The sequence below is a fragment of the Mauremys reevesii genome, linkage group 9 (assembly GCF_016161935.1).
Source record: "Mauremys reevesii isolate NIE-2019 linkage group 9, ASM1616193v1, whole genome shotgun sequence".
In the NCBI taxonomy this organism is placed as follows: Eukaryota; Metazoa; Chordata; order Testudines; family Geoemydidae; genus Mauremys; species Mauremys reevesii.
The window spans coordinates 44,481,481-44,492,362 of NC_052631.1; the positions used below are offsets into that span (position 1 = coordinate 44,481,481).

Here is a 10,882-nt window from a genome sequence, read left to right on the forward strand (position 1 = left end):
TTATGCTGCTTTCATCTGAGAATCTCAGAGCACTTTACAAATGTAAAGGACCTGATTGTGTTAAAGCCATGGCTTATGCTGGAGAGGGGAAAGGAGCACACTGCATTGTAGCGGGAGCCACCCAGAGGAATTCTGGCCGACTCATTTAGAATTCCTTTTGGGCTCCCCAGGGAGCACACATTGTAGCCGCAGCTCTGCCACCCTTTCAACGGATGCCGGATGTGCATCCCCTACAGCAGCCCACATCTGCTGAGTGGGCACCAAGCCCTCTTTTGAGTCAGGGTCAGAGCCTTTGCTCATCTATGGGCTTGTGCCTGACCCTTGCAGAGAGATGCAAAGGTAGCGGAAGGCTCCTTACATGCTCCTATACTCCCTGCCCCTCATTTTTGCACCCACACAGGATGGACAGCATGGAGGTTTGGTTAAACACTGAGATGGTGGTAAGAGTCCAAAGAGACAAGGAGGGCCAGTGGGTTTAGCTGACTAGAAAGGGAGTCAGATCTGTGGCTACTTAGGAAAGCAAAGATGGATAACAGGACAGGACTAAAATTTCCAGGATGATAAAGATGAGGGTAGATATAACCCAGGGTAAAGCCAAAGCACTCAGAAGACAAAAGGAAAAGCAAATTTGTGCTGGGCCTTTCAACACAGAACATCTTGTGCAGCCCAAGCGGCTCTGACCAAGCCCATGCTGAAATAGAGGATCTGTGGGATGAGAGTTTGCAAGAGGTCCCCTTAGATAGAGTGACCACTTCACTTATGTAAATGTACACTGCCCTAAAAGTAGTGGTTGCACTTGATTGTGGGTAGTTGGTAGGGTGGGGTTGTATTTTAGGCCTGTATCTCAAAGGGCCAGAACAGATGCTAAACTTCCTTGAAAAAGAAACTGCTGTAAATGTCAATTCCATTTATCCTCAGAAATGGTCACTTGTTCTACTTTTCTTCTTTCATGCTACTCCTTACGGGATGAAAGAAAAATGTTTTCTATTTAAGGAAAGCTGTGCGTGCTCAGGTTTTGCTGTTCATACCATTACTATATTTGAGGAGGTGAATTGACAGGCCCAGTAAATCACACCCAACCACTTCCCACACAAATTGGGAACTGGCCAGTTGTGTAACCTGGCTCTTTTGCGCAATGAAAACACAGGCAATCAGGTTATTTCATGTGATAGCTGGCCTCCTGAAACTGCTGATGCTCCACTCTAGGTCAAAGAGAGCTGAGGGTAAGGCTGGGCTAATGGCTTGAAGCCCACAGGCTAAACTGAACTCAGCATGACAAATTCAAGCTTGATGAAATCAAAGCAGTTACCTTGCACCACAGTAGCCTGCATCCATGGGCGGTGAGTATCATAGGCTGGGGGAGGCTGTGCCTCCCCAAACAGCCAGGCATGGCCCCACCCACACTTGCCCCCAGACCCTTCTCTGCAGCTCTCCCTATGCGGTGGCCCCGGCTCAGGCTGGGGCTGTGCAGCCAGGAGGGCCGGGGCCGCGCCATCCGCCCTCCTGGCGCTCCAGGGCTGGGAGGGTGCTAGCCTGGGGCAGAGGCTGGCAGCCGTGGTGGGGAGTTCTGGGCTCTGGCAGGGCTGGGGATGGAAGGGGTGGGGCTGGGGAGTAGCCTTCCCTAGCTGGCAGTTCATGTGCTGCCCATGCCTGCATTGCATCATCATCACAGTCTGACATGAGTAGCTCTGCTCTCCGGAAGTATGTTCCCCTGCTGCTTCCGCATGCAGCTAAGCTCTTCTCCAGCCACCAACTTTCCATTCCCAGTGCATGGGGCTAGTACGACACTGCACTGAGGAGGAGGATGCAACAGTTTCAACCTCTGAAAACAATTACCTTACACATACTGCACCGACTGAATAGTCCCTCTAGCTAGGGTACCTATGGAGTTCACTCATTTTCTAACAGGTTTAAAAGGAAAATGTTTAGTGATGTCAGGGTACGTCTACACTACGGGACTATTCCGAATTTGCATAAACCGGTTTTGTAAAACAGATTGTATAAAATCGAGTGCGCGCGGCCACACTAAACACATTAAATCGGTGGTGTGCGTCCACGGTCCGAGGCTAGCATCGACTTCTGGAGCGTTGCACTGTGGGTAGCTATTCCGTAGCTATCCCATAGTTCCCGCAGCCTCCCCCGCCCCTTGGAATTTCCGGGTTGAGATCCCAGTGCCTGATGGGGCAATAATCATTGTCGCGGGTGGTTCTGGGTAAATGTCGTCAGTCACTCCTTCCTCTGGGAAAGCAACGGCAGACAAGCATTTCGCGGCTTTTTTCCCTGGATTGCCCTGGCAGATGCCATAGCATGGCAATCATGGAGCCTGTTTTGCCTTTTGTGACTGTCACCGTATGTGTACTAGATGCCGCTGACAGAGGCGATTCAGCAGCGCTACACAGCAGCATGCTTTTGCTTTTGCATGACAGCAGAGATGGTTACCAGCCATACTATACCATCTACCATACCATAAATTGGTAATAAGATGGGCATGGTTACCAGTCCTTTTGCACTGCGCCATCTGTTGCTGTCATAAGTGCCCCTGGCTGCTCTTAGCCAGGGGCGCAAAAGCCAAAATTGGGAATGACTCCCTGAGTCAATCCCTCCTTTTTGGTATCTAAAAATAGAATCAGTCCTGCCTAGAATATGGGCAAGTGTACTAGAGAACCACTGTATCAGAGAGCGCAGCTGCTCTGTGTCAGATCCTGCAGAAATTATGAGCTGTATGCTATTCACAGGGGATGTGCCTGCAACAACCCCACCTGTTGATTCCGTTCTTCCCCCAGCCTTCCTGGGCTACTGTAGCATTGTCCCCACCACTTGTGTGATGAAGTAATAAAGAATGCAGGAATAAGACACCTGACTTGTTAGTGAGAAATGAGTGGAAGGCAGCCTCCAGCTGCTATGATAGTCCAGACAGGACAGTAAGGAGTGTGGAGCAGAGGAGCCCAGCATCCCTCTGCTAGTCCAGGGGCAATTGAATCTTTTTTTTACACATGAAGGGTGGGGGCTGACAGAGCTCAGCCCCCTGTTGCTATGACGACGATGGTTATCAGCCATACTGTACCATCTACCAGGAAAAATTAGGGCCAGGCACCCTTGATCGACCTCACCGATGCTAGTACGCATGGTTACCAGTCCTTTTGCACTGCCCCATGTGCCAATAGCCTGATGATGACGATGGGTATCAATCTTATTGTACCATCAGCCACCCATGGCGTGGCGGGAGCAAGGATGTTGGTGTTGAGTGCTGCAGCATCGTGTCTATCTGCAGCATTCAGTAAAGATAGGGTGACATGTAAAAGAGTCAAGAGAGGATCGTTTTCCCTTTCACTTCTGGGGGTGGGTGGGGGGGTGCGTAAATTGCCGAGCTATGCCCTGACCCACCGCGGACACTGTGTTTGACCCTAGAAGCATTTGGAGCTCAGCCAAGAATGCAAATATTTTTCGGAGACTGCAAGAACTGTGGGATAGCTTGAGTCCTCCAGGCCATGAGCGTCCATTTGATTCTTTGGCTTTCTGTTACGCTTGTCACGCAGCAGTGAGCTGAGTCCCTGCTACGGCGTCTGTCTGGAGATTTTTTTAAAATGATTTTGAATTTTGTCTTCCGTAACGGAGCGCTGATAGAACAGATTTGCCTGCCCTTACAGCAATCACATCCGCATGGTCCATGTGGGAGCTCTTTCTTTATTTTGATTTTTAACTGCCTCGCCACACGTGCTGATCGGAGCTCCACGCTGGGCAAACAGGAAATATTCAAAAGTTCGCGGGGCTTTTCCTGTCTACCTGGCCACTACATACGAGTTCAGATTGCTGTCCAGAGCGGTCAGTGGTGCACTGTGGGATACCACCCGGAGGCCAATACCGTCGATCTGCGGCCACACTAACCCTAATCCGATATGGTAATACCGATACTAGCGCTACTCCTCTCGTTAGGGAGGAGTACAGAAACCGGTTTAAAGAGCCCTTTATATCGATATAAAGGGCCTCTTAGTGTGGACGGGTGTGGCGTTAAATCGGTTTAACGCTCCTAAAACCGGTTTAAACGCGTAGTGTAGACCAGGCCTCAGTTTAAAACAAGAGCACAATAATCCACGCAGACAGCTACAGTATTTCTATTCAGGCGAGCAGAGGAAATTCTCCTGCCATTGCACATGGTACATTATGTAACTGGAGATGCACCTATAGGGCTCCTTTTACAAACTGCACCTCTCCGACTCAGCATGGGCCACAACTCCCCAGGGGGAGGACAGGTGATGTGTCCACTATTGCCCTGTCTCAGGGGTTCCCCTTTCATAGACTGTATCTACAGCAGGAACTGGATGCTGATACATCCCAGGAAATAAATTGGACTGAGGATGGGCCCAGCCGCTACAGTAGGGATGTGCCAGATCAGTGCATCTCCAGCTGCTTAGCCATGCTCCTCTGCTCCCTCCCCACCACAATGGGGCAGCATGTCCACGCACCACTGCAATGCAATCCCAAATGCTGAAGCTGCACGTTATTGACTTTGGCACCCTAACTTTTCATATCTGAACAAAGTATACCCTTTGCAAAAGGGACACCATCAAGGCTGACGGGCCTAAAATCAGACCTCTCTCTTTTGCCTTAGATTTTAGGCAAAGCATGTGCTCATCAGGACACCCCTCCCATTCTGTTTGCTCCCGCTCCATTCCTGCTAACACACAAGGTCTTGGCCAGGGCCGGCTCTAGTGTTTTTGCCACCCCAAGCAGCAAAAAAAAAAAAAAAAAAAAAAACAAAGCTGCGTTCACGATCGGCAGCAGCTCTACCGCCCTTTCTTCTACAGCGGCAATGCAGCAGCAGGTCCTTTGCTCCGACAGGCAGTGACGGCTCCGCCGCCCAATTGCCGCCGAACGGCCACATGTGCCGCCCTTCTCTTCATTGGCTGCCCCAGGCACCTGCTTGCTACGCTGGTGCCTGGAGCCGGCCCTGGTCTTGGCACTGCAATTCCACTCCCCATGGTGATATTGTTTTAAAGTTGTTAGCTTCTTAATACACTGGGAGGGAATGGAATGTTTCAGACCCAATCAGGACCCCAGCCAGAGCTAGTGGCCCAAAGGTCAGGCTTCCAGGGAGTGCCCTAGTTGGCGCCAGTAGCGTAGCTAGAAGGGGAGTGGGGAAGCAGCTGCTCTCCCACTGAGCACAAGCGGCGCCTTTTCAATTTCTTGGCGTCTTTTTAATTTTTACTCTCCCGGCAGCGCTTTTACTGACAGGGCGGCACTACGGGTCTTCGGCGGCACTTCAAGCTCCCTGTTGCCCGTCTTCTCTCTAACAGCAGTACAGACATGCACTCAGTGGCGTGAGTTCCTCTCAGGGGGAATGCATGGCAGCTTCTAGGAACAGCAATGAATGGCAGGCTCTTCCAAGAGAATACAGAGCAATGCATGACTATTTACATTCAAAAGAAAAGAAATCACCAGTCTATGTGACATGAAATCCAAATGACTATTCAGTGGGTTGTTAATGATTTGTTTTTTCAATGGTGACACAGGCAGCTCCCCTCATGGTCAACGTGAGCTCCTTTGCCGCAGCCAGCTACAAGAAGAAGCTCTATGTGATTGGGGGAGGACCCAATGGAAAACTGGCTACGGACAAAACGCAGTGTTATGACCCAGCTATGAACAACTGGAGCTTGAAATCACCCATGCCAGTTGAAGCAAAATGCATCAATGCTGTGAGTTTCCGTGACCACATCTATGTTGTGGGTAGGTAAAGCAGTGACGTTCTTTCTTCTCTAGACTGAGTGCAGCTTATTTTTGACTAATTCCTGGAACCCTACAGAGAAGCATAATGAAACGATCATTACCCTGTGCTCTTCTTTAAAGATTCTAGGTGAGGGATGGGAACCCAGAACACTCAGACACTGTCATGCCTACTCTAGTCTACAGTTCAATATAGATGCAGACAGTTGGTTATGGGAAATGTATTGCACAGGAGGTGCATGGTGGGTTGTGAATTTTGCTATGGACTTCAATGGGATCAGAGCCAGGAGGACCCAGTGCTCCAGCTCCCATCACAAGATTACATTCAGGGCTGATTACATTAATTAGCAGATTTGCAATGTAAGTTGAAAGAGGATCAGCTAAACTGTATATGGTCCTTAAATGTCAGTGGGAACACTCCAAACTCATATTGCAACTTCACTAGCAGCCAAAGACTTCAGTATGCAGACATCTAGGCATATCTATAGGAAGAGGGGTTACTGCAGAGCACGGACCAGTCTCCTGTGCCAGCAGTGCCACTGCACGTGATGAGGAAGTGCTGCTGCATCTAGTACATGGCAGAGATGTCCCCTTTGGAGCAAAGCCAGTAGAGGATGGGGGAGCCATCAGTGGAACACAGAGAAGCAGGAGGGTAGGAAAGAGGGATATTTAAAAAAAAAATTGCTTTTCTGCGCAGACTCCAGCTACCTCTCCTAGCATGGGTATGCAGGGCAGAGTGCTACTGATTCAGGGTGAAATTCGCCCGATGCAGAGGCCTAGCACAAGGCCTGCGGCATCACTGCAGCCCTATTTTGTGGCCTTAAGTAGGATTTCAGAGGTGAATATAGAGCCTTGGGCTGCCCCTATGGACTGGTATGCAATTCACCCTCTCTGAAGAGGATGGGTGAGCGAGAGACAGCAGGTCTCCTTGTGCCTCTGAGTTAAAATTCAACACCAACAAGTAGTGTAGGATCTTGCCCACAAACCAATTGTTTCAACCTGCTATAGCATGCTAATCACATCACAGAAAGTCCCCAAAGTACCACAGGCTCTGAAGTGAGAAACCATGCGACAGATCAACCCCCCTGCCCTCCCTAGCTTTTGTGGAAGATTGGCTAAATAAGAAAAGCAGCAAGTCAGAATATTTCCACTTACAACGCTCCCCCACTAACCTTCCACAGCACCAATTAAATCAGAAACCCAGTACAGTTTTCATTTGGGACAGACATCAGCCCAACACAGAGGGTTTGGGAGGCACATTGTCTGTTAGGCTTATTTTGTCACAACTGAAATCATGTTGTCATACAATAGAACTGTTTATAAATATCTCTCCCACCCCTTTCCCTACATGAAGGGTTCAGGACATTGCAGGGCAATAAAACCAAGCCTCTCAGGTCTGCCTACCACTTCTAAATACAGCAGTTCTGGAGAAAGTGCACCGTTACTGAAAACGGCAAGGCAGGAAGCCCAGTGCCTTTTAAATGTAATGGTACCATTGTCTTGAGAGGAAATAGGGCTCATGGGCCTGCCTTGGATACTTGGAGATTAGATGTCAGAATCCTTTCAAAAAGACGTTGAAAAATGAGAAAGGGTTCAGAAAAGAGTTACAGGAATGATTAGAAGTCTGGAAAACCTGCCTTACATTGACAGTCTAGTGCAGCTCAATCTGTTTAGTTTCTTCCAGAGAAGGTTAAGAGGTGACTTGATCATGGTCTATCAAATACCTACAAGAAGGAAGAGATTTCTGATAGTACACAGCTTGTTAATTTAGCAGAAAAAGGTGTAACAAGATCCAGGTGGTTGGAAGCTGAAGTTAGAGTAATTCTGACTAGAAATAAGACAATTTTATTTTATTTATTTATTTTAAATTGCGAGGGTAATTAACCATTAGTACAACTTTCCTAGGGACATGATAGATTCTTCACTGGCCTGTGTTATGCAGGTCAGACTGGATGATCGCAATGGTCCCTTAAAATTGATAGAGATATGAAAAATAAGTGGCCCTTTGTAGGTCTTTCAGAGCAGTCTTGTTTTGACTTTACCTTGGGGGTAAAGTGTTCTGATAAGTGTCAGTGATGAAACCCTGTTGAAATGTCTTATTTGGCTAGGAACTAGAGCAGGGATTGGCAACCTTTCAGAAGTGGTGTGCCGAGTCTTCATTTATTCACTCTGATTTAAGGCTTTGCGTGCCAGTCATACATTGCAATGTTTTTAGAAAGTCTCTTTCTGTAAGTCTATAATATATAACTAAACTATTGTTGTATATAAAGCAAATAAGGTTTCAAAATGTTTAAGAAGCTTCATTTAAAATTAAATTAAAATGCAGAGCCCCCCCCCCTCCCGACCGGTGGCCAGGACCTGGGCAGTGTGAGTGCCACTGAAAATAAGCGTGCGTGCCGCTTTCGGCACGTGTGCTATAGGTTGCCTACCCCTGAACTAGAGGAATGAATGGCAGTAGCAAACCAATTTCTGTTCCTGTTGCAGGCGGAGCAATGAAAGCACTGTACTCGTACAGTCCACTTCAAGACACGTGGTGCCTAGTGACTCAGTTCACTCATGAGAGAGCAAGTTGTGGGATTTCCCCTTGCAACAACAAGTTGTTCATCACAGGGGGCCGGGATGAGAAGAACGAAGTCATCGCCACGGTGCTGTGCTGGGACCCCGAGATCCAGAGGTTAACAGAGGAGTGTGTCCTACCTCGTGGGGTGTCCCATCATGGCAGCGTCACCCTCAGGAAGTCCTACACACACATCCGCAGAATAGTGCCTGGAGCGGTTTCCGTGTGACTCTGGGAGAGAAAAAGAGAACCACGGATGATATCCAAATACCTCAGTTCCCCTAAGGAGACAATGGCCAAGTAGACTGCGTTGAAAAGATAATTTTAAATGTAAGAGTGTTGGGTGGAACCATTGCTACTAGGGTCCTTTCAGGAAATAGCTGTACATGTGCTTGGCCTCCTTGAAATCAGGAGGAATTCTCATTTTCTCTGTACAGGACATGCCTTAAATTATCTTAATTCCTTACCCACCCAAAAGATAATGGGATAATCTGGAGTTTACTCTTGATTTACAGAACCTACAGTCATACAAGGAAACATGATTGGTAGGTGTGTGTCTGCCTCTTATTCTACTGCAGGTAGGATAGTCATGCCAAATTTCAGCCCACCCCTGGCCTGATGTTGCTATATTATTTATTACTATTATTTTCAGACTACTGGACTTGCAGCATCACCCAAAGAAAAGGAGAAGTTGTGCATGGAATGGAAGAGTTGCATCATTAGCAAAACTCATGTGGCTTCCTCTTAAGTTACACTTCTTTTCGACAGATGGCACGTTACATGTAGCCAAAGGATGTCATTTTAAAAAAGGTATCATCCTTTCATTTCACATCACCCAGAAAATCCAATCCAGCTGACATCCCTGGCTGACAATCCCAGCTGAGATACCAAAGACACAATGAACAGATCCTAATTCTCTCACCTCTACATATGGACAAATTCTAATTTGATTCCATTGTAAGTTCATAGTAACTATTTTCCAATAAAAGCCACAACAATGTATTTTGCCTCTGGATTTGTTTACTCTTCTAGCTAAAAAACAAACAAACAAAAAAACCCACCTACAAAATTAGAAAGTACATAAAAAACTGACCACAAACAACCCAGAATGACAACTAATAAACAAACCTTGCAAGGATAACAGTAACAACAATGATCCCATCAGGTAGAAGGACACAGGACGGAACAGGTATTTCTACCTGGTGGTATGGACTGTGTTTAAAGAGTGCAAGATACCATTTGATCCTCCCCTGCCAGTGTTTAAAGACAGAATTGATCAGATTCAATCTAAATCCTTGTTTCTGTTCAGTGATTGCTAGAGCTGAAGTCACTAATAAGCTGGTCTAGGGGGTTGAACCTTAGACTTGGTGCAGTGAGTGTTGTGATAAAAGAATGCAGAGGATGTAGCAGATGAAGCAGCAGTGAGTTTCTCCACTCTTCACTAAGAGCTGAAATCACTAAGAACTGGGCTCAGCGGCAGAACGCCAGAGAATAGCATTACCACTAAGGCAGAAGCTGCAGAGACGACAGTGACAGTGGTGGGCATTGGCAGAGGCATTGCTCACCTCTTGCTTTCAGGGGTGGGTGGTGAACCCCCATGATGGCACTCCTGAATTCTGGGACTTCGCTGACCTCGGACAACCCACTGGGATTGTGGTGCAGTGAAGGGAAAGGGGAGTGGCATGTTAAGGAGATGTTCGTCCGTCAGACTTTCACACTGCAAAGTGGGAAACTGAGACAAAAGACCACTGCCCAAGCTAGTGTGGGGCAGGTGTTTACTTATTGTTTGCATAATTTTGAATCATTGTCAGGATGTTTTCCCAAATTGATGCTGTGTTCCCTCTCCTTTTAATAAAAGTTTTTTTTTTATACACAGACTCATTGCTGGTGAGTAGGGAAATATTGCCTGTTTGAGGTGCCCAGGGATGGTGCTTAGATTTCCCAGATTTCTGGCTGGGGGCTCAAGACAGTACTATCTTGTAAGGTTAAGAGAAACCCCTAGATATTGAACCTGGCCCTCGCTGCCCCACCCCACCTGGCAGAAGGATTATATCGGTAATTCACTCACCCCCTCAACAGAGTTTAGATTTATTAAACTTCAAGGCTTACACCTTTCTAGGCCCATCATTTCTCCAAGGACACTGAACGCGGATGGCATTCAACGGGAAGTTGGTTGCTTTTCATGGGCTATTGTTTTTGATCCAGAGGTTACTGGCCAGGCAGGCTGGCTGTGTTTAATTCTGTTTGGGGGCATTATCCCTGTTTTTTCTATTTAAATATACTGCACAGCATCAAGAGTTGCAGGCCCCAAAGGACAGTCTGTTTTAGGGATGGAGCACTGCATGGGGAGGAAGCAAGATTATATACCCAGATAAAAAGTTATGTTAATATCATTGAATGCAAAACAATTCCCCCTTGTCTTTGTTTACCTTCCACTCTGTTGTCCTCTCTTGCAAAATCACCCCCAACTTTGTTCTGAGTGCTCTGTTTCTTCTCCTTGCAAATGTCCTGGTCTTCCCACACTCTGCCTCCCAAATGCCACTAGTGCTGTTTGCTCACAGCATCACCTAAGCAGGAAGAGAAAGAAATGCACCAGCCGGACTG

At 47.4% G+C, this 10,882-nt stretch overlaps 1 protein-coding gene across 4 annotated transcripts in view; it reads left to right on the forward strand.

Moving 5' to 3' along the window:
* Positions 1-10,079, forward strand: part of KLHL6 (kelch like family member 6) — a 32,458-nt gene extending 22,379 nt beyond the window's left edge. For 2 of the 4 annotated variants that reach the window (XM_039489147.1, XM_039489148.1), the window contains exons 6-7: positions 5,511-5,724; positions 8,206-10,079. In XM_039489147.1, coding sequence (XP_039345081.1) covers positions 5,511-5,724; positions 8,206-8,507 — 516 coding nt within the window. In that variant the 3' untranslated portion in view covers positions 8,508-10,079. The remainder of the gene's footprint in view (positions 1-5,510; positions 5,725-8,205) is intronic. The other 2 variants (XM_039489150.1, XM_039489151.1) reach the window with 2 other exon arrangements.
* Positions 10,080-10,882: the final 803 nt, after the last annotated feature.